At 33.1% G+C, this 20,560-nt stretch overlaps 2 protein-coding genes across 2 annotated transcripts; one reads left to right on the top strand and one right to left on the bottom strand.

The window, feature by feature from the left end:
* The first annotated feature begins 236 nt into the window (after positions 1-236).
* Positions 237-1,151, top strand: LOC147382786 (dirigent protein 16-like). Its single transcript, XM_086429115.1, has one exon. The coding sequence runs from the start codon at positions 269-271 to the stop codon at positions 1,004-1,006; it is 738 nt and encodes a 245-aa protein (XP_086285241.1). The 5' UTR covers positions 237-268; the 3' UTR covers positions 1,007-1,151.
* A 1,807-nt stretch (positions 1,152-2,958) lies between these two features.
* Positions 2,959-18,907, bottom strand: LOC147382785 (HIT-type Zinc finger family protein). The gene is made up of 7 exons (XM_086427935.1): positions 18,743-18,907; positions 18,512-18,543; positions 17,076-17,117; positions 15,818-15,898; positions 13,673-13,761; positions 3,524-3,574; positions 2,959-3,358 (listed from the first exon to the last, which is right to left on the bottom strand). Exons 1-7 carry the CDS (start codon positions 18,814-18,816, stop codon positions 3,335-3,337), a joined length of 393 nt encoding a protein of 130 aa, XP_086284061.1. The 5' UTR covers positions 18,817-18,907; the 3' UTR covers positions 2,959-3,334.
* Between the last annotated feature and the right edge of the window lie 1,653 nt (positions 18,908-20,560).

Raw genomic sequence — 20,560 nt, 5'->3', positions numbered from 1 at the left:
ATTCGTCCAACAGCACATATTCAGGAATCAGAACACATGGTACATAAATTCTTCAACCACTGCATGTATGCCATGTGTCATACAACATTCTTATAGATGGATGTAACCATCTATAACAACTAATTCACATAATTCCAACTGCTTCACTCTTTGGTTCCCCACAACAACTCCATGTTAATCTCTCTATTTAAACACCAACAACAGCATCCATAACCATTCTCATCCATAAACTCAAAACCTTTCATCAATCACCAATCATAGAATTAAAATGTCATTCAACCAATCATCACCGTTCATTTTCCTCCTGGTTCTAATCGCCACCGTCCAAGTGTCAAGCATTGGGCCCACTGCAGCCAATGGTGAAGATCCTCTCCTTGAATTATATATGCATGATATACTTGGAGGGAATAATCCTACAGCTAGGCCTATAACCGGCTTACTAGGTAACATTTACAGTGGCCAAGTCCCATTTGCTAGACCCGTCGGATTCCTCCCTCCGAAAGGTGGTGTCGCGATTCCCAATGCCAATGGCGCAATCCCCACCATCAATGGCAATAACGGTGTCCCACTAGGAACCGGTTTAGCAGGTACAAATTTCGTCGGGAACCCAAATAGTCGGACCACGACCCAATTAGGCCCAGATGGTTTGGGCTTGGGTTTTGGTACAATTACTGTTATAGACGATGTGTTGACGTCTGGACCCGAATTGGGGTCTCAAGCAATTGGAAAAGCCCAAGGTGTGTATGTGGCGAGCTCGGCTAATGGGAGTGCACAAATGATGGCTTTCAGTGCGATGATTGAAGGTGGGGAATATGGGGATAGCCTTAATTTTTTCGGGGTTTACAAAATTGGTAGTGCAATGTCGCGGTTATCTGTGACGGGTGGGACGAGAAAGTTTAAGAATGCTCGTGGGTTTGCGGAGGTTCGATCGCTCATCCCTTCGGGGCAGCATGTGACCGATGGTGCAGAGACATTGCTGAGGATCACTGTGCATCTCAGCTACTAAACTCTAAAATGAGTCTGGTTTGGGGATTTGAGAAGAAATGTTTGTGTTGGAAGGAAATGTGGGTTGTTTGTTTAATTTCTTTGTTACTTCATCAAAATGTGGTAGTGAGTGTTTAAAGAATATTTCTATGGGTTTGTATTGGAATTTGGAGCAAAAATGAGGATGTAGTTGTCAATGTTTGGGTTGTCAAAATGGCGTTATATTGAATCTGGATCTGATTTGATAATTTATTGATCATTTGTTGATTGGATCGGGTCTAGATCAGATCAAATCCAATTTGATAAACAATGTGTACCTCAACAAGACATATTGTATAGTTAAGGGAGTGTTTGAATACCGTGGAAAGTGGGTGGGGTTTCTTTTTTTTTTTTTATTATGAAAAATATGATTTTGCATGAAAAAAGATTTCTTCCCCATGGTTTTAAACTACTTGTCCGAGACCAAAAAGTATCGCCCAAGTTAACTCGATATCGGAACTGAACGAGACCAATTCACAGAGTCATTTTTTGACCGAGATTTAGGATTCACGTTCAATTTTTTGATTTGTCTCATGAGACGTCTCAAACGTATTGAAAACTCGACCGAGACGACTCAGTATCGAGCCTGCACAAGACGAGACACGAAACCAAAATTTAAAACCATGTTCTTCCCTCATTCAAAAATTTAATTTATTAGTAGAAAATGAAATCCAACCTTAAAATCCATCTCATCTTTTTCTTTTCTTTGTAGATGCAATCAAACATCAACATAGATTTCAAATAGGCCCTAAATAAAATTTGGGAAGGGACATGTTTTATAAACTAGGATAAATAATACTTTCAAACCTGAGTTGCTATAATTGTACATTTTTATGTTCATCTAAGAGAACTTTTAACAAATAAAAATCTCATTTAAAATAAATAAATTATTTTGAAAGCATTATTGTAGGATCTATGAAGGTGTTTTTGTAATTAAGAAAAAAAATTATTTGATGTAAACTTTGATAAATAATATTCAACATCCTCTCATTTATATATATATATATATATATATATAGATATGTATGTTATAATTTTTCTAAAACTCAACTATATATATATATATGTATGTTATAATTTATCTAAAACTCAACTCGGGTGTACGTTCACAAGTTTATTTGTATAAGCAAATAAAAATATTACGCTTTATAAATATTTCAAAAAATACTTTTTATATATTAGAAGTGAGAATTATATTTATTTCTTTATTTTGGAAGAATGGCACAATCATAATGGTTTTCATTATAACTAGAGTCAATTGGCACACAACCCATTTCGGTGGGACTCGAGGTTTTGGTGAGATGGTAAAGCCTGTGATAATACAGTAGCAGATCAAGGATCAAAATCCAGCATTCACCATTTAAACCAATCGAAAAATATAACACAATTCGGCCAAATTGTTGTTGTGACACCAAATTTTCAAGGTTGGGTTTCTTAGTTGAGCCGAAATTTGGTTGAACAAGTCTTAATATCAAATCAACTTGAAATTCAATTGAGCCAATTTGATTAGAACAGTATAAAACATACATCCATCAATGAAGAATGAGGGTATCGAATCTCATAGAAGATAATCAGATAAGAAAATTGGAGACAAGAGCTGAGTGCAAGAGCAATGTCAAGGACATGTAGGTAAGAGGAGAGTGGTTAATCAGCCGAAGATCGCTTGGAGGAAGAAAAATTAGTTGGTGCGTCTCATTACATGATCTTCCAAAAAAAAAAAGAGATCAGAAAAAACTTCAAATCAGCCAGCCCACTTCAAAGAATCGAGGGACCGTCTCCTTTACCAACACGTGACCACTATGTTTTCAAACTGACTACATGTCGTCCCTTGACCTCGGTCTTCTCTCACAGTAGTTAGAAAAAAAAATAAAACCTTGATTTTTCTTCCCTAACCAGTCGACTTCAACTTCTTGGATAAGATGATGATGACAATAATGAAAGCGTAAGGACCACATGTCATTAAAGAAAAGGGTTTTTCCAAAATTGAGGCCAAAAGGCAGCTTCAGAGTCCGACTCAGTTTGATCCGACTCCATTACTAGGTTATATACATTAAAACGATAAGGAAGTTTGTTATATGGTCATCAGCAATGGATTTTTTTTTTAACTGTACCTCATACCAGGAAAAAGGTGGCTCATCTCCTCCCCTTTTACACGTTTGGCTAATCCACAATCGAGAAAGATTGCAGACCAAGAATCTCTACACCACAGACCAAAGCCAAAACAAGTAATGAGAGATCATTATGATATGCTCCTCTTGCTTCGAAAACCAATTTTGCTGCCATGTCTTCTCCCAAATCTAACTAGCCACCCTCATGGATTAACAATAGATAAAATCTGCACCAAAGAAAGACCAACCAATAACTTAAAAGACCAAATGTATTACATTATCTTCAACCCCTCTAAAAATTAAATTCCTAAACCAGATGGGCTTTTCATTAAATGGTTTGAGATTTAAATATAGTATATATATGCTTTGTGAGTACTTAATAGCTCACATACCTTGTCAGTGAATGTGTGGAAGACCTCCATTTCCATGGCTTTATCGAGTTCCTGATAAAATGTAAACAGAAATTTAAGCACGTAACAAATTTATGTAATTAATCAGTTCGAAGTTGGTTAAATGTAAGGTTCTATTAGCCAATGTTCCAAAACCCAGACTGTTCCAAGAATCAGAAATGTTGCAGATCAATGTGGTCCAATAGTTCTGAAACCCAATCCAAGGCAATGGGCCAAACCTGAGCTTGAGCCAACTTGGAGAATTCTCTTGCATGGGATTGGGTTTGTAGGACACCTTGGAACACAAAACAATGTTGGATTGGGTCTGGCTACTCAGGGAAAAAGATGTGGATGCTGGTAAAAAGAGATGCAACTTTTAAGCGGCCCAATCTTGATCCCAACAGACCAAACCCAATCGTGGGCCAAGCTTGGGTTAGATTTTTATTTTCTCATGGCTGGATTTGGGTTGGGATTTATAGCACAACATGAAGTGGGACTGAGCACAGATTACGACTCAGACAACCTGAACCCGACTTCTACTATATAGTACAGTAAGTATGTAACAAATATGCAGCCACTTTTAGAATTTCTTCTTATGTCGGACACTTTTCGACACACAGACCACCCCCGGGCACCCCCCAACAAACAGCAGCCTAACATGTTTACCCTTGTTTAACATTTTAATATGTAGAAAAAAAATAACTTCTTAAACAGGGTTGCGTAATCCATCCTCCATACACTTGCACCCAAAAGAATAAATCATCATCAAAGCCTTATCCCAAATATTTAGGGTCAGCTAAACAAATCTAATTCCGCCATTCAATCCTGTCCAGAGTCACATCTTCTATTATTGAGAGAGTTCAAAAACCTACATACACAAGATTAAAATTAAATATAGAGAGCTTTACCGGGCAGACCTATCTGTTGCATTTTATTACAAAAACTCCCTTTATCAAGTTTGTTACTTTAACAAACCTTACTTTATGAATCAGGCTACCGTGACCAACTTAGTAAGGTCATTGGGCTCACATGGATTATCAAATTAGCAGTTCAACAACACAACCTTCTAGATTTCATGAAAAAACTCAGATTCAACAGAAAAAATTCAAAACAAAAGCCCTTTTGAGCTTGATCATAAATGTTGAAAGTCAATGGCTACCGAACTCCCAGATTTAAAACTAAAATTCTACGGTGAAAATTAACTTTTTCTTTTGAATTTTTTTTCAATAATTCTTAGAATTCTATCCTTTATAACCCTATGGCATCAGATCATGTTTTTGAATGGCACATATTGATGAGGTTAGAATCCACTCCAAGGTATGCTAAGTACCAAATTAACCTCATAAATTTGAATTTTATGGCGTGGATACCCACTCCAAGGTTTGCTCGGTAACAAACTTCATAAAGTATGGCTCCCTTGGAGTCGTTAGAACTCCAAGGGAGTTTTTGTAATAAAAATGCAACGGTTAGGTCTGCCAGGTAAATCTCTCTTAAATATATCCTTAGTTTGATACTAGAAATTTTTGTTAGCTTATGGTCGATAGAATTTTTTCTTTTACTACTCCATCTCCCTTTCCTTATTACTATTTTGAAAAATTGGGTTAAATATAGCAAAAATATTATATTATAATACATATATATTGTGGACATGCCTGTGGTTTGGGCTTCTCAAAGGAAATCGGTGCTAGATGCCTTGGGTTTTCTATTCTTTTGGTGTAAGATCTTTACGGAATTTAAATGGGTCTTTTTTGAAGATTTCCTAGTTAGGTGGGAGCACATTTGTTGTCTTGAACCCCCTTGATTTTCTTTTTTCTTCTCGTTGTATTGTTTCTTTTTCTAGTCTTCTCGACCGCTTAATGAAATGATCTTTGCCTATCAAAAAATATAAAAAAAATACCTTATATCTATGGACTTTGGTCTTCATGTCAATTTCCTTATGACAGATAATATTGCTCAAATATATCACATGTTGGCCTTGCTTGTTTGCACCGCAAATGGCCGTAAACAGAAATGTTTTCCAAACTTTACGTAATATGCTTGCTTGGTTGTTATTTAATAAGTGGACCCTATCGTAAACTATCATTAAATTTTGTTAAAATCCCAATAAAAACTCCGTGAATTTTTCTAGAGCAAATAGCTTCAGAAATATTTACGTCAATTGACCTTTCTTCATAAATTGGATTGAGCTTTCTTTATAAATTGGGCAGGCGAATAGGAGGAAGGGTTTTCAAAGTTTCTTCTCTCAGATCAATTCTACAAAATAAGGTAAAGTTTCTACTTCTTTGATCAATGATTTCTACAATATCTCACATCCCTTCTAGAATCAAACCTTATCACGAACAGGGACATTAAAGATGAGTTCATGGAGAAGAACTCCACTCTTCTGTGATCGACAAATGGTACTAAATCTTTGTTTACACATAGGCCATAAAGATTCAACTTTGGACCACTCCATTTTACAGACGTAGCAGAAGTATTGATTGTAGCAATCGATCCACCTCGAATCACCATTCCATTTTCGGATAAGGGCTGGAATCACAATCAATGACTTTGTCTCCTTTGTCATCTTCGATTCTCCTCTTTTGTCCTCTCGATGTGGAGTTTGGAGATTGGCTAGGATTAGGGTTTTGGGGCGTCTGTTAGGGTTAGAAGAGAACTTGGAGGCCGAATAGTTTGCCACTATCTTTGAATCAAGGTAGTCGATTGGTACTAAAGCTTTGTTTACACATAGGGCACAGAGATTCAACTTGGGACCACTCCATTTTACAGACGTAGTAGAAGTAGTGATTGCAGCAATCGATCCACCCTCAAATCGTCATTCCATTTTCAGATAAGGGCCACAGATATTGGAATCACAATCGATGACTTCATCTCCTTTGGAATCACAAACTATAGAGATCAAAGTCTCTCTCTCACAGTAAAAGGTCTAAAAGCAAAAGCAAAGTAAAGTAGAGTGTATGTTTTAACATGGGTTTTCTTGCCTCATACATCTTTGTCTCCATCCTTGAAATCAGTAGGAGCAAATCATAAATGGAGGATAGGTCTTTGTCCTTCGAAAAATTGCAAAACTTTATATTTTTTTTATTCTCTCTCTCTATCATATTTTATCTTTTTTTTCTCTTTTTGAGGATCAATAATGCCATTGACACGTTAGGGGAATAATTCTTTGTGAAACCAACCATCTGTTTTGGTGTGAAGGAACCACAAAACCCACTTTTTACCTATTCCAACCTATTGTCACTTCTCAAGGTATCTTAAAAAAGACAAATCAAACATGGGATATCAAACATCAACATCAACATATGATGCATTTTTATGTGGGTCCATTAGATCTACAACTCAAAATTCTCTATGATTAGTCAAGTATCATAGTTTTTTCTTATTATAATCGAATGGTGTATCTTTTGTTTGTGCACCAACTGGAGGTATGGTTGAGTTGCACTTGATAATTGGCAATGAGTACTTATGGTAATTCTATTATACTAGGAAGTATCAAGTGGGTCCTACAAGGCATGCTAAGAGAGAAACATGTTGGGAAGAACATATATAGTTGACAGCTACGACTGTGACAGGACACTTATATAGGTCTCTGTCTCTTTATAGCAGTCCATATGGACATGATGTTTTTTTCTTATTTCCTTTCCAGGTTTCTCAAACTTTAGCTTAGTGGGTACCACTCAATTTTTTTGATTTCTTGAATTTCTTTAGAATTCTCTTTTTTGTTATCTTATATTGAATAAATTCTTATATTTCATAATGAAAATTTATAGATGGCTGATTAGAACAGTGAAAGTGCACGACAAAAATGAGTTGTCATAGTGACAATTGCACATACTGAGTGTGTTGCAGCTGTGATTGCCGCCAATCACATTTTAGATATACCAAGAAAGCCCCACACTAATAGGGATGCAAAGAGACAAGAATACATGGATTCGATCATGTATAACAATCACAAGTGTCTGGCTAATTTACGAATGGGGGTTGATGCATTCCAAAACCTATGTAAACTGATGAGAAATCAGAAAATTATGAGAGACACCATACATTGTAAAGTGGAAGAGTTAATGAAGTGATTTCTATATTTGATTGGACATAATGTACGATATAAAGTGTTAGAGTGCAATTTTATCGATCTCGAGAGACTATCAGCAAAAAATTTAATAAGACTTTAAATTCTGTGCTTCAACTATATAAGTGTTTGGTAGAAGATCATGCAGTCGCAGTCTACAAAAGTGGGACCCCATTAAAAATTAACTCTGACACTAGATTTATGCCATATTTTAAGGTAAACACAAATTACTTACTTCTTAAAATTATCCTTTAAGAGTAGATAATCACATCTTTTGTGTTATTTTAGGATTGTATTGGTGCATTAAATGAGACATCGTACCAACTGTACCAAAAGAAGAACAAGATAGATTTCGAAGTAGAAAGGTGGGGCCACACAAATGTGTTGGCAACATGTTCGTTCGATCTAAAGTTTACATACATCCTTGATGGATAGGAAGGGATTGCACATGATCAAAAAATGTTGGTTGATGCCCTTGTGCGAAGTACACCATTCACATTCCCTTCAGATTGGTTAGAATAATTTTTTTTTAAATTGCATTACATAATATTTACAAATGAACTACTAAAATATAAGGTATTATTTTATATAAAAAAATATTACCTTGTGGATGCTGGTTATACTAAACAACCTAGATTTCTTGTCTCTTATCGTAATACAAAATATCACATCAACGAGCACAGAGGACGCACTCCAGAAAATGGAAAAGAAATATTCAACAAGCGACATTCACAACTTCGAAATGCAATAGAGCGAGCATTTGCAGTTGTAAAGAAACGGTGGCCCATACTATCAACGGAGTCACATTACCCATTTAAATGAAGATTGTAATTACATGCTTTATATTGAATAACCATATCAGGAGGGTTGATCCAAGTGATCCACTATTAGAAAAAATATATCTAGAACTTCAAAATTATTTTAAAAATGTTGATGAAATTGGAACCAATACACTTGTTGGTACTCAGACTGTTCATAGAGTAAATATTATAAGATGAACTCAATTTAGAGATAATACAGCTCAACAAATGTTTAATGATTTTAGAAGTCGTCAATAAATTTTGAGTGCCAATCTTTTTAATATTTTTTTGGAATATATTAACAATTTCTATCAATCTATTAGTTAATTTCAATTATATTTTTATATTAATTATTTGGTATTAATTTTAAAGTGTTAATAATTATTATTGTAATTGTTTGTTTCATTAGCAATTATTATTGATGGTTATTGTTGAAATTATTTATAATGATGTTTATTAGACATAGATTCTATGGCAAACGAAGACAAATATGATATGAACTTCAAAAGCAGTTAAGATGGAATACCAGCATAGATAATATTTTGATTAAAATGTTGCTTGAAGATACGAGGTGAGGGAAAAAAGAGTGACAATCATTGGAATACTAGTGTTTGGACACCTATCATTTCCATCATATCTGAAAAATGTCGACAACATGTTACAAAGAGATAAATATTGAAAGTCGTCTACGTACTATGAAAAGACAGAATAAAGGAACTTTTTAGAGTAAAAAGGTAAGTGGATTTGGATGGAAGATCGTCACGAAGATTACGTTAGCTACAGATGATCAATAGGATCAACTTCTACAAAATCCAGTTAAATATTTATTACATTTTAGTTTTGATTTCACTATAATTATTTTTTTAATATGACATGTTTTATCTAAGCTAGTTTATAGCATAAAATTGATATTTTTGTATGTTTTAGAATAGAAATAAGAAGTTCAAGCAATTATGAGACAAAAGACTACGATGGAACTTTGAGAAATTATCAATGATCATTGGCAATAATTATACCACGGGAGGTTATACATTTAAAGGTATGGAATATATGAATTTGGATTCAAATGATGCCAAAGATAATAGTACACAATTAGATCAAAACTTAGAAGATATTGAAGATGATTATAGTGTGACGATTGAAAATGATGGTAAAAAAACTTCTATGAAAAAGATACAACATGGTAAAAAGTCACAAATTGTTGAAGATGTTAAAAGATAATGCAAGAGATTAATGAAAATATGAAGGAGCTTAGCAGGACCATTGACCCTTTCTCTATTTCAAAGAATTGTATAAGAAAGTTATGAAGACAGAAAGATTTAGTAAAAGACTATCTAAAGGTAACTTTTGAAATCATAAGGTCCCTATGCTATAGAAATATTCCTCGTAAAAAAAGAAAAATATACAAAAAATGAATTGGAGTCTTTACGTGAAACGAGTAAGGAGCTGTAGGAGATTTTTTTTATATAATTTAACTTATCTTATTGGTTTTTGAATAATTCTTGAAGTTTAATTTAACGAATTTTAAACAATTCTATGAGTTGTATGAAGCTATTAGTTGAAATGATTTAATTTATCATTCGATTTGTTTTTAAATGATATAGAACCATATGACAGTTATTATTTAACTTTAAAAATAATTTTTATTTTTTATTTTTTATTTTTTATTTTTTTGCAGGATAACCAAGCAAACGTAAAATTTTGCATTGGACACAACCAAGCACCACAATCGCAAAACTACATAAAATTTAGTAAACGTAAATCTCTGCAAACAAAAAATTTTGCATTTAAGCGGTTTGCGGTACAAACTTGCAGCCTTAAAAAAAATTAAACTTAAATAATAACTGACATATGGTTTAATATCATTTTAAAACAAATCAAATGATAAATTAAATCATTTCAACTAAAAGTCTCATACAACTAATAGAATTGTTCAAAATTCAATAAATTAAACTCCAAGAATTATTCAAAAACCAATACAATAAGTCAAACTATATAAAAAATTCTTCTACAGCTCCCTAATCTCTTCACGTAAGGACTCCAATTCTTTCTTTCTATATTTTTTTCTTTTCACGATGAATATTTATGTAGCATAGGGATCCTTATGATTCTAAAATCTGCCTCTAGATAGTCTTTAATAAATCTTTCTATCTTTATGCCTTCCTTTAACAACTTTAAAATAGAAAAAGGGTCAATGGTCCTCCTAAGCTCCTTCATATTTTCATTAATCCCCTGCATTATCTCTTTAACATCTTTAATAGTTTGTGACATTTTATTATGTCGTCTCTTTTTCATGGAAGATGTTTTTTTACCATAATTTTCAATCGTCACACTAAAATCATCTTCAATAGCTTTTAAACTTTGATCTAATTGTGTACTATCATCTCTACCATCATTTGAATCCAAATCCATATATTCCATACTTTCAGATGTATAACCTCCCGTGACATGATTATTGCCAATGATCACTGATAATTTATCAAAGTTTCATCATAGTCTTCTATATCGAAATTGCTTGAACTTCTTGTTTCCGTTCTAAAACATACAAAAATATCAATTCTATGCAATAAACTAGCTTAGATAAAACATGTCATATTAAAAAATTATAGAAAAATTTAAACTAAAACGTAATAAATATTTAGCTGGATTTTGTATAAGTTAATCCCATTGATCATTTATAGCTAACATAATTGTCCTGATGTTTTCCTATTCAAATCCACTCTTACCTTTTAACTCTAAAAAGTTCTTATATTCTTATTTTAATAATAAGCATACAACTTTCAATATTTCTCTCTTTGTAACAGGTTGTTGACATTTTTCAAATATGATAGAAATGATAGGTGTCTAAACACTAATATCCTAATAATTGCCACTCTTTTTCCCTTGCCTCGTATCTTCAAACAACATTTCAATCAAAATATTATCTATGCCGGTATCCATCTCAACTAACTTTTGAAGTTCATATCAAATTTGTCTTCGTTTGCCATAGAATCCATGTCTAATAAACATTATTATAAATAACTTTAACAATAACTACCAATAACAATTGCTAATAAAACAAATAATTACAATACTAATCAACACTTTAAAACCAATAACAAATAATTAATATAAAAAGATAATTGAAATTAACTAATAGATTGATAGAAATTGTTAACATATTTCAAAAAATATTAAAAAGATTGACACTCAAAATTCATTGACGACTTCTAAAATCATTAAACATTTATTGAGTTATATTATCTCTAAATTGAGTTCATCTTAGAATATTTACTCTATAAGCAGTCTGAGTACCAACAAGCGTATTGGTTCCAATTTCATCAACATTTTCAAAATCATTTTGAAGTTCTAGATCCACTTCTTCTAATAGTAGATCACTTGGATCAACCCCCCTTATATGGTTATTCAATATAAAGCATGTAATCACAATCTTCACTTAGGTTCTAAATGGGTAATGTGACTTCGTCAATAGTATGGGCCACCGTTTCTTTACAATTGCAAATGCTCGCTCGATTGTATTTCGAAGTTGTAAATATCGCTTATTGAATATTTCTTTTCCATTTTTTGGAGTGCGTCCTCTGTGCTCGTTAATATGATGTCTTGTATTACGATAAGAAGCAAGAAATCTAGGTTGTTTAGTATAACTAGCATCTACGAAGGTAATATTTTCCTATATAAAATAATACCTTAGATTTTAGTAGTTCATTTGTAAATATTAGAAGTGGTCCAAAGTTAAATCTCCATGCCCTATGTGTAAACAAAGATTTAGTACCATTCGTAAATCACAAAAAAGTAGAGTTCTTCTCCATGAACGCATCTTTAATGTCTTTGTTCGTGATAAGGTTTGATTCTAGAAGGGATTTGAGATACTGTAGAAATCATTGATCAAAAAAGCAAAAATTTACCTTATTTTGCAGAATCGATTTGAGAGAAGAAACTTTGAAAACCCTTCCTCCTATTAGTCCCCACCCAATTTATGAAGAAAGCTCAATCCAATTTATGAAGAAAGGTCAATTGACGTAAATATTTCTGGAGCTATTTGTTCCAAAAAAATTCAGAGATTTTGTTGGGATTTTAACAAAATTTAATGATAATTCACGATGGAGCCCACTTATTAAATAACAACCAAGCAAACATATTATACAAAGTTTGGAAAACATTTCTGTTTACAATCGTTTGCGGTGGAAACAAGCAAGGCCAAACTTTCCTTTCCAACAACTTTAGACACAAATACAAAACTAATAGACTTCAATATGTAGAAGGTTGGGATCTGTAGACTCATGAACATGAACTCATATCTTCACACACAATCCAAACCGTGTAAATACTAAATCCAACTGTCATGATTTATCTTCGAGATTCCTCCTAATTCTTGAGATACTTTTTTTATCCTGAATCTTGTATTTCACATGTATATGGTCAAGATTCTAAGTGAACATATGAATTCCCTTGTCATTTGTCTATCAATCCCGACCCATATGTAGATACCATGAGAATTTTCGTTATTTCAAATTCAATTTTTTTACAATTGTAATAGAACTTCTAACCTACAGTTTCTCCCTTTAAAAATGGCTATTATCCCTTTTAATTTTTCTTACTAATAGATCAAATAAAGAAATTGTGAGGTGTTAAGAAAACAGACAAGTAGAGCAGGAAACAAGAAAATGGTGTACAAGCATTCATGTGGCACCCGATACAGACAAGTAGAGCAGGAAACAAGAAAATGGTGTACAAGCATTCATGTGGCACCCGATACCAGTATCAAATGGTGTCTATATGGGAACTACAAGCATATTGAAGTATTTGGGTATCCGATTCTAGATGACCGTCTCCAACCAAGCCTACAATCTTAGCTCCTTTACACTCTTCACGGAACACTGAAAAGAGCTGTAGAAATGGCAACTCATGCTTGTCCACTTCTAATGGAAAAAAAAATACATCTTAAGAAAGTTTCAAGGACCTTAAATTCTTTTTTTTATATTATAGGAGCCCATGACCTCTAAGTTCGTTTTGCAATGTGTCAAACCAACCGAGCTATGGGTCAAATTTTAAACCCTCAACAGTTTTGAATAATTCACCCGTTTAATTGCTGGGTCAAACAGTTTTCACAAAATATGCAGTTTTTGGTTAAATGACGAGTAGATCTTGATCAAAACCAGCTTTTGGGCAGTTCAACTATCCAGACAGATTTGGTTTTCAGGAGATTGCCCCCAGAAAATATCCAGTCCAGATGACAATCTAAATGTAAAAAAGTTAGATGTAGATTTAAGTAGAAGTAGTTACACTTTCTGCGTCTGTTGAAGAATCAATCATGTAAATGAGCTTTTGAAGTTCTTCATCCTTCAAGGCATTACGAACTTCATCAGATGCCACTGCATGGTGAGAACATGGCAATCAGAAGCCTATCTAAATAGGTGAGAATTAAAAGTAGGTATTCAGAATCAGGACAGAATTTAGTGATTGAGGTCTTGCGGCAATGTATACAAACAAAATCATTTAGTTAAGTTCAATGTTTGTTTGATGCAGCCAACTTAGTAGATGGTCTATAATTGCCAGAAAATATATGGAATAAAGCCAAAAACCATAACGACAAGAGAGCTTCTATTGCCACACCAACTTGTGCTATGCCGCCCCAAGATGTGTGCTAATTCTTTGGTGATTTACATATGAAGTGGGGAGGTGTTAGCAAAAGTTACTGTGGCAATAGAATCTCTCAACTACAAAACATGCAGGTAATGCAGATGCCAGTAAATATACAGAATTGGCATAGAAAAAGATTATCATCATCAAAGCCTCGTCAAAAAGATTTGGGGTAAAGGCCAAATAAAGTTTGTTCCTCCATTCAATCATTTCTAAAGCTATGTCTCCACAGCTCTCACTACCTAAAACCATGTCCTTTTTGGTCTTAGTCTCACTATTTTAGAACTATCTTGGGAAAAAAAAAGGAATGAATCTGGTTTACTTAAATTTTACAACCAATTTCTGACTATAATTCTAACCAACTAGACTACCACTTCATTGTGATTTAGCTACAATTGTTTGGAGACCGTTCTTTAGTCAATCTTCTATATGTCGGATTCTTCCTTTCTATTTCTATGTATTTTTTACAAGTTCAAACACCAATTGCTTTTCTTCTAGACGAGGGCTTAGATGGAGACTTTTCCATTTTGCAATTTATGGGGCCTTTGGGAGGAGAGAAATCGGAGGTTCATTGAGGGTAAAATGGGGGCCAAATTGATATCATTCTCAACATTAAAGCTCTTCGCCAATCAGGCAGTCAGATATGCCATATGTCTTTCTCGTGTTTCAATGGTCCAAAATTATCTTGGGATTATAAATGTTTTTTTTTTTAGCATTTTGTTTTCAAGTAGGATCTTATTGTAAATAGAGTAGAGTAAATGTTCTTCTATGTTTGTTATTCTCCTTTGTAGGCATCCTCAACCACTATGGTATTTCTATAATCTCGTTTATATTCTTACACCCCCCACCCACTCCATCCAAAATAAAAGGCAAGGGGCCCTATAGATTAGAAATCATTGATCACATTAGAGATTAGAAGAGATTTACTACTTTGCATGTTCTATATGGCAAGGAGTTTGGTAAATTATTGGCCAAAAGAAGGTGTATCAAGTGATAAATGTATCTATAAGCTCTCATTAGCTTTTCTTTCTAGGATACGTGGATTGAAATTTATATTGAAAGCATGAAGGAAGGACACAGATTTAGTCCCATTAGCCTAAAACCTGTTTTTCTTACCAATCGAAGGGAAAAAAACAAGATATAAACCTGTTTTTTTAGCACTGAATACCATTTTGGCGTAGGCTAAATTTTATATTGAATACCATTAGCTCTCATTAGCTTTTCTTTCTAGGATACGTGGATTGAAATTTATATTGAAAGCATGGAGGAAGGATACAGATTTAGTCACATTAGCCTAAAACCATTTTTCTTACCAATCAAAGGGAAAAAAACAAGATATAAACCTGCTTTTTTTAGCACTGAATACCATTATGGCATAGGCTAAATTTTAAATGGACCCTTAATTTATAGAAACTCACTATATATAATTCCAAAATTATCCATCACGTGTTTTATATGGGTTGCACATGTAATTTTCCCCTAAAAACTAAAGATAATGAAGAACGATGAGTATTATTGTATAATTAAGTTGATTTCCCCTACGATGACAGTTGACAAAGCCTGTTTTTAGGAACCTGAACAACCTTGATATGAACCCATCAAGGTATACTTTTATCTCTCACAATTTTATGAAGGGACAACTGCACTTAAATGCAAATATCAGAGGCCCAAACCTCACCTTATCTTGGAAGTTGGAACAAAATAGGAATGACGTAAAAAATACTGACTCTGATGCTAGTGGAAATTAAGTACAAAAATAAATTTTAAGACTTGTTACAAAGACTGCACCTATGGACTCCAGTTGCATTTGTTGAAGCAGCTCTTTTGGTTCATCTACTTGGTATGTTCTTTCTGGAAGCAATGTAGGATCTGCATCAGATAATGGCAAACACACACGGTCTAGGTCAAACAGAAAACGACTTTAACAACAACACACTTGGAGTAAAATGACATATCCTATGAACCATTAAAATGCCAAATATCGAATCATCTCAAAACATGCAAGAAAGATAATCAGACTCAAGTAAACAAGTTCGGGCAATTTTTTTATAGGTAAATGCAGATTTCATAAAAAAGTAGTTGAGGTGACCAAAAAGAAAATAAAAAGTGCTTTGAGACTAATAGGGATCTCTTGCACTGAGTTCTCCTTTCTTTAAAAAACTTACTCGTTTTTCTCTTTCCAAATCGTATCTCTAGAGCCAAAGGTCTGTGATGACAACTTTGGAAAAAAATCATCATAGAAAGGATTTTGGACCCAACCTTTCGCCAAGCTTTCAATCATACTTACTGAAGAAAAAATCAGATTAAATCTGAACTTTCCCCTATCTTCTTTTGTCATATCATGAACTATAACCATGACTCGGAAGAGTTCTTAATTGAATCAAGATTCGGAAACTGGTGATTTAAGTCACTTTAGGAGTTGCTATAGCTCTATTATGGGGGAAGTATGAATGTCTGTTGAGTTTATCAAAAGATTAGTTTTGTGGAAGAGTTCTCTACAAAGAATGGTCAATCAGTTGCTCATGCATACCTATTTTTAGTTTTTTTGATTGATTAAATCAATCTTTGGAGGACTTTATTGTTCTTCCAATCAGAATGAGTAAACCTCAGTTTTGCTACAATGTACAAGTGATTAGGGCCTGTTCAACATCACTATGTTGATTCCCTCCACAAACGCTAAAAGAACAGGATTCCCGCCGGAAGATACTAAATTGCTTTTATAACCAATTTCTTACTAGTCCATATACTTCGTCACTGTCACAGTAACAATATGAAAAGTCAAGTATCACCTTCATGAAAAATTAACCCAATGAAAGGTACACTAAATTCAAACAAGCAAGTTTAGTTTTTTGTTTGATAAGTTCCAACTAACAATTAACAACACAATCTTCAATGGGGATGATCTCATGAAAATCTCATAATGGAATGAATCATGACAACATAAATCTCACTGAGATATACTATATACTACCTAGACATTACAACCATAATTACCTACTATAAACTAAACAAAGAATCATGTAACAATAGAAATTAAAACTCTTACATGGTTTTGCCTCAGAAGGAACCGGCTTTTCGCATGGAATCTCTGCATCATTCAAATAAGCACACTTTTATTTGCAAGTGTATTTACAAACAAGAAATAACTACTGGCACAAGTAAATAATTAAAGAGTATTCAAACTGTTGCAAAACCCCTATAATATCAATAGCCTAAGCATATAGTTATGCTGATATTATATGGATTATGAAATGGGGTTTACTTATTGGGAAGGATAGATTGGACCTTCTCTATCACTTGTAAGTACTTAATTTAAATAAGAACAATTTATTACAGAGGGCATTGACATTGATAGTCTCAAACTTGTTTCCTTCCTGATAATCAATAACAAAAAATTTGTTTTGAGCGACTATGGATCGAAGGCACCAGCCGCGAGATTAAATCATTATTTGAAAAAAATAATAATAATAATCAAACCAATCATTTAAATGAGAAACTGTATCGCAATGTCATCTATTCCTGCACGGCCATGACTTACAACAGCAAATGGGTTCCAATTTCTAAATGTATTATCAGGTATGCTTCTTTAAACCAAAAAAGATACAATTTTTCCATTTCTGACCATTTACGTTACAGATAACCTGATCAAAGACAATTTTTCCATTCCAGAGTACTAATGCCGGAAATTAATGGTACAAGTTTCAAGTTGATAGGAAGTTGAATCAAGGTAACAGAGTTGATTTTGATATGTTCCGCCACCACTGCATTATCTTTCATTTTTTAAATCACAATTGGACCAAGATTTCAAACGTGTGTAAATCAAATACAATAGTATTAGCCTTGTCAATTACAATTATAAATAATAATAATAAAAGAGTATTATCTCAAGTGACCATTTGTTGCTAAATTATCGATCAAGCACAATTCGAATGTTACATCACCTTGTCTTCATTCTGACCACATCAACTTCCTTTTCAATTTGATCAAGAGTGCTTATAATATTGAGGGGATGTTACTCTAACGTTTTAAACTAAAATTACCCCTTTTTTTTTACCAATCCAAAAAAATAAAAAATGTTTTAAACTAAAATTTCAAAATAATGGTCTTTATTTGACCTATTAATTGTTAGGAAAAGTTGTAAAAGATATTGAATATACAATAAAGAGATTGATATGCTCTTAATGAGAATTTTTTAGCACTAGAATTTAATAGGAAAGAAGCAAAATAATAAAACACATACAAAGAGGCAAACCTACATGAGAATTTATAACCTAATCATTGTTTGTGCAATAAACACTAGATTTCTTCTTAGAAAATGAATAAATTATAAACTTAATAAGATTTAAACCAAACCCAATAAACCTTTTGAAATAAATTTGTACATTCAGTGGTCCTAGTTTCTCAGATTGAAATTAATTTTTTAGAGTATTTAAAATGGATCAAAAACTAACAGAAAGAACTGTTACGCTGTTATATATATACCTTTGTGTTTCTTGAAACATAGAACCGAGCAACTGCACACAAAGAGAAAAAAAATACACGAAAATCTGTATCAATAACTATTTCCATGGCAGAGGCATAGTTTTTTTTTAGAAAGAAACAAACAAACAAAATAAAACCCTAATGTATCCATAAGTATAGAAAAAAAAAAAAAAAAAAAAACCAAATTCGGAAACCCTAACAGAGAGAGAGAGATGTTGTCGTTTTGCTTACTATGGTACAAGACATGAAGGACACTTATACTTGGATTGTGCTTCTTTGCAGACTTCACATTGTCGAGGACCCATTTTTCTCTTCTTCTTCTTCTTCTTCTATCTATCACCTCTTCAACCTGTGTGAACTTTCCAATTTTCTAAAGTTGGGTTGTTTTCAGCTCTCACCCGAGGTGAAAGTTGCGTATCCTTACTCATGGTTTGTAAACTCGGTTTCGCGCCTCTTCTGATCCAATACCGAGTTGACTCGGACGATACGTCTCATCTCGTTCTGACATTGAGATAATAATATTTAATCATTTAAAAATCTGAAAAATTCTGAATCAAAAATGATTCCTATTAAAAAATAAAGTCAAAAAATATATATAATTAAAAAAATTCATAATATACCTATCAAAATAAATTAATTAAATATATATATTTATTAAAATAAATAAATTAAATATGAAATTTTCCCCCAAAATCTTACTTTTTTTTATTCACTAGATTGAGAAGATAAAAAAAAAAATCGATTTTGGTAAAAGAATATAGGGCTGAATATGTTTAACTTGTTTGTCTCGTTTAACTTAGACGAGATTTTGAAAATCTCGTCCGATACATATAATTTAACTTGTGATTTATTCATTGTTGTGAGGTCTCCTTTGTCTCAGACAAGATATTGAAAAATCTCGTCCAAAACATCTGACTTATCTCATGATACGCGATCATCTCAAATAACTTTGTGAGTTGGTCTCGTTCAACCATGATATCGAGTTACCTCGGGCGATACATCTCGGTCTCAAACGAGTTTAAAAATCATGTCCTTACTCGCTTTCCATCTCCCAAGTCATCCCATATTTCTTATCTTCTTCTTTTTTCTTTTTTTTTTTAAGTATTGAAGAATTAATAAATAAAAATAATAATAGAGAGATTCTATTTCCACACCAACTTTTGCCAACACCACACCAATCACCAAAGAATTAACACACATCTTGGGGTGGTATTAGCAAAAGTTGGTGTGAAAATAAGAATTATCAATTAATAATAATAGTAGGAAGGGTGTCAACATGGTTTTAAATCTTGTATGAGTTGTCTCGATATCGTCCACCGTTGAGATGAGTTTACAAGTCATCTCAAAAACATGGTTTGCACTAATTTTAAGGTTTTTTTTCAATCTCACTCGAGACAACTTGGTCTTGTTCATGGATGAGATGAGACGTCTAAAAGAGTTTTAAAACCATGGGTACCCATTTAATCGCAATCCAATCGGAATCGAAATCGAAATCTTTATTCCGAACTCTTATTTTCAATCTCTAATTAGAGTCAGGTCTAAAAGGAATCGAATAGGAATTGAAATCGATTTATTACTCAAAATAGGTACCCAGGGTCAATTTATTTTACTATTTTTTATATCATAAATGATTTTAGACTTTTATACCTTTTAAAAGTAATAGATATTATCTAAATTTTTTATATCTATATAATAAACTACAATGATGTGATCTACTTGCGGGAGATAAACATCTCATCCAACTACAGTGACCTTACCTTATTGCTTTCCTCCTACCTTTTTAACTTTATTGTTTTTACTCTCCTCTTTCTCCTCACATCCTTCCTTTTTTCAATAATACCCCTCTAACTTTATTATATTTCTTCTTTTACCTTTTCAACCCTAATTTGTTTAATAATACCCCTCCAATTTTATTATTTTTCATTGTTTACCCCCTTAACCCTTAAAGAGGATGCCCCCTACCATAGGCACAAATGAATTCTAGTTTTCATATAAATTAGAATAATGATTTTCTGACTCCCCCTCTACTTTACCGACATGGCGTGTGAT

The sequence above is a fragment of the Akebia trifoliata genome, chromosome 16 (assembly GCF_017979445.1).
Source record: "Akebia trifoliata isolate Shusen 1 chromosome 16, ASM1797944v1, whole genome shotgun sequence".
Taxonomy (NCBI): domain Eukaryota; kingdom Viridiplantae; phylum Streptophyta; class Magnoliopsida; order Ranunculales; family Lardizabalaceae; genus Akebia; species Akebia trifoliata.
This window is presented reverse-complemented; position numbering and strand designations above follow the sequence as displayed.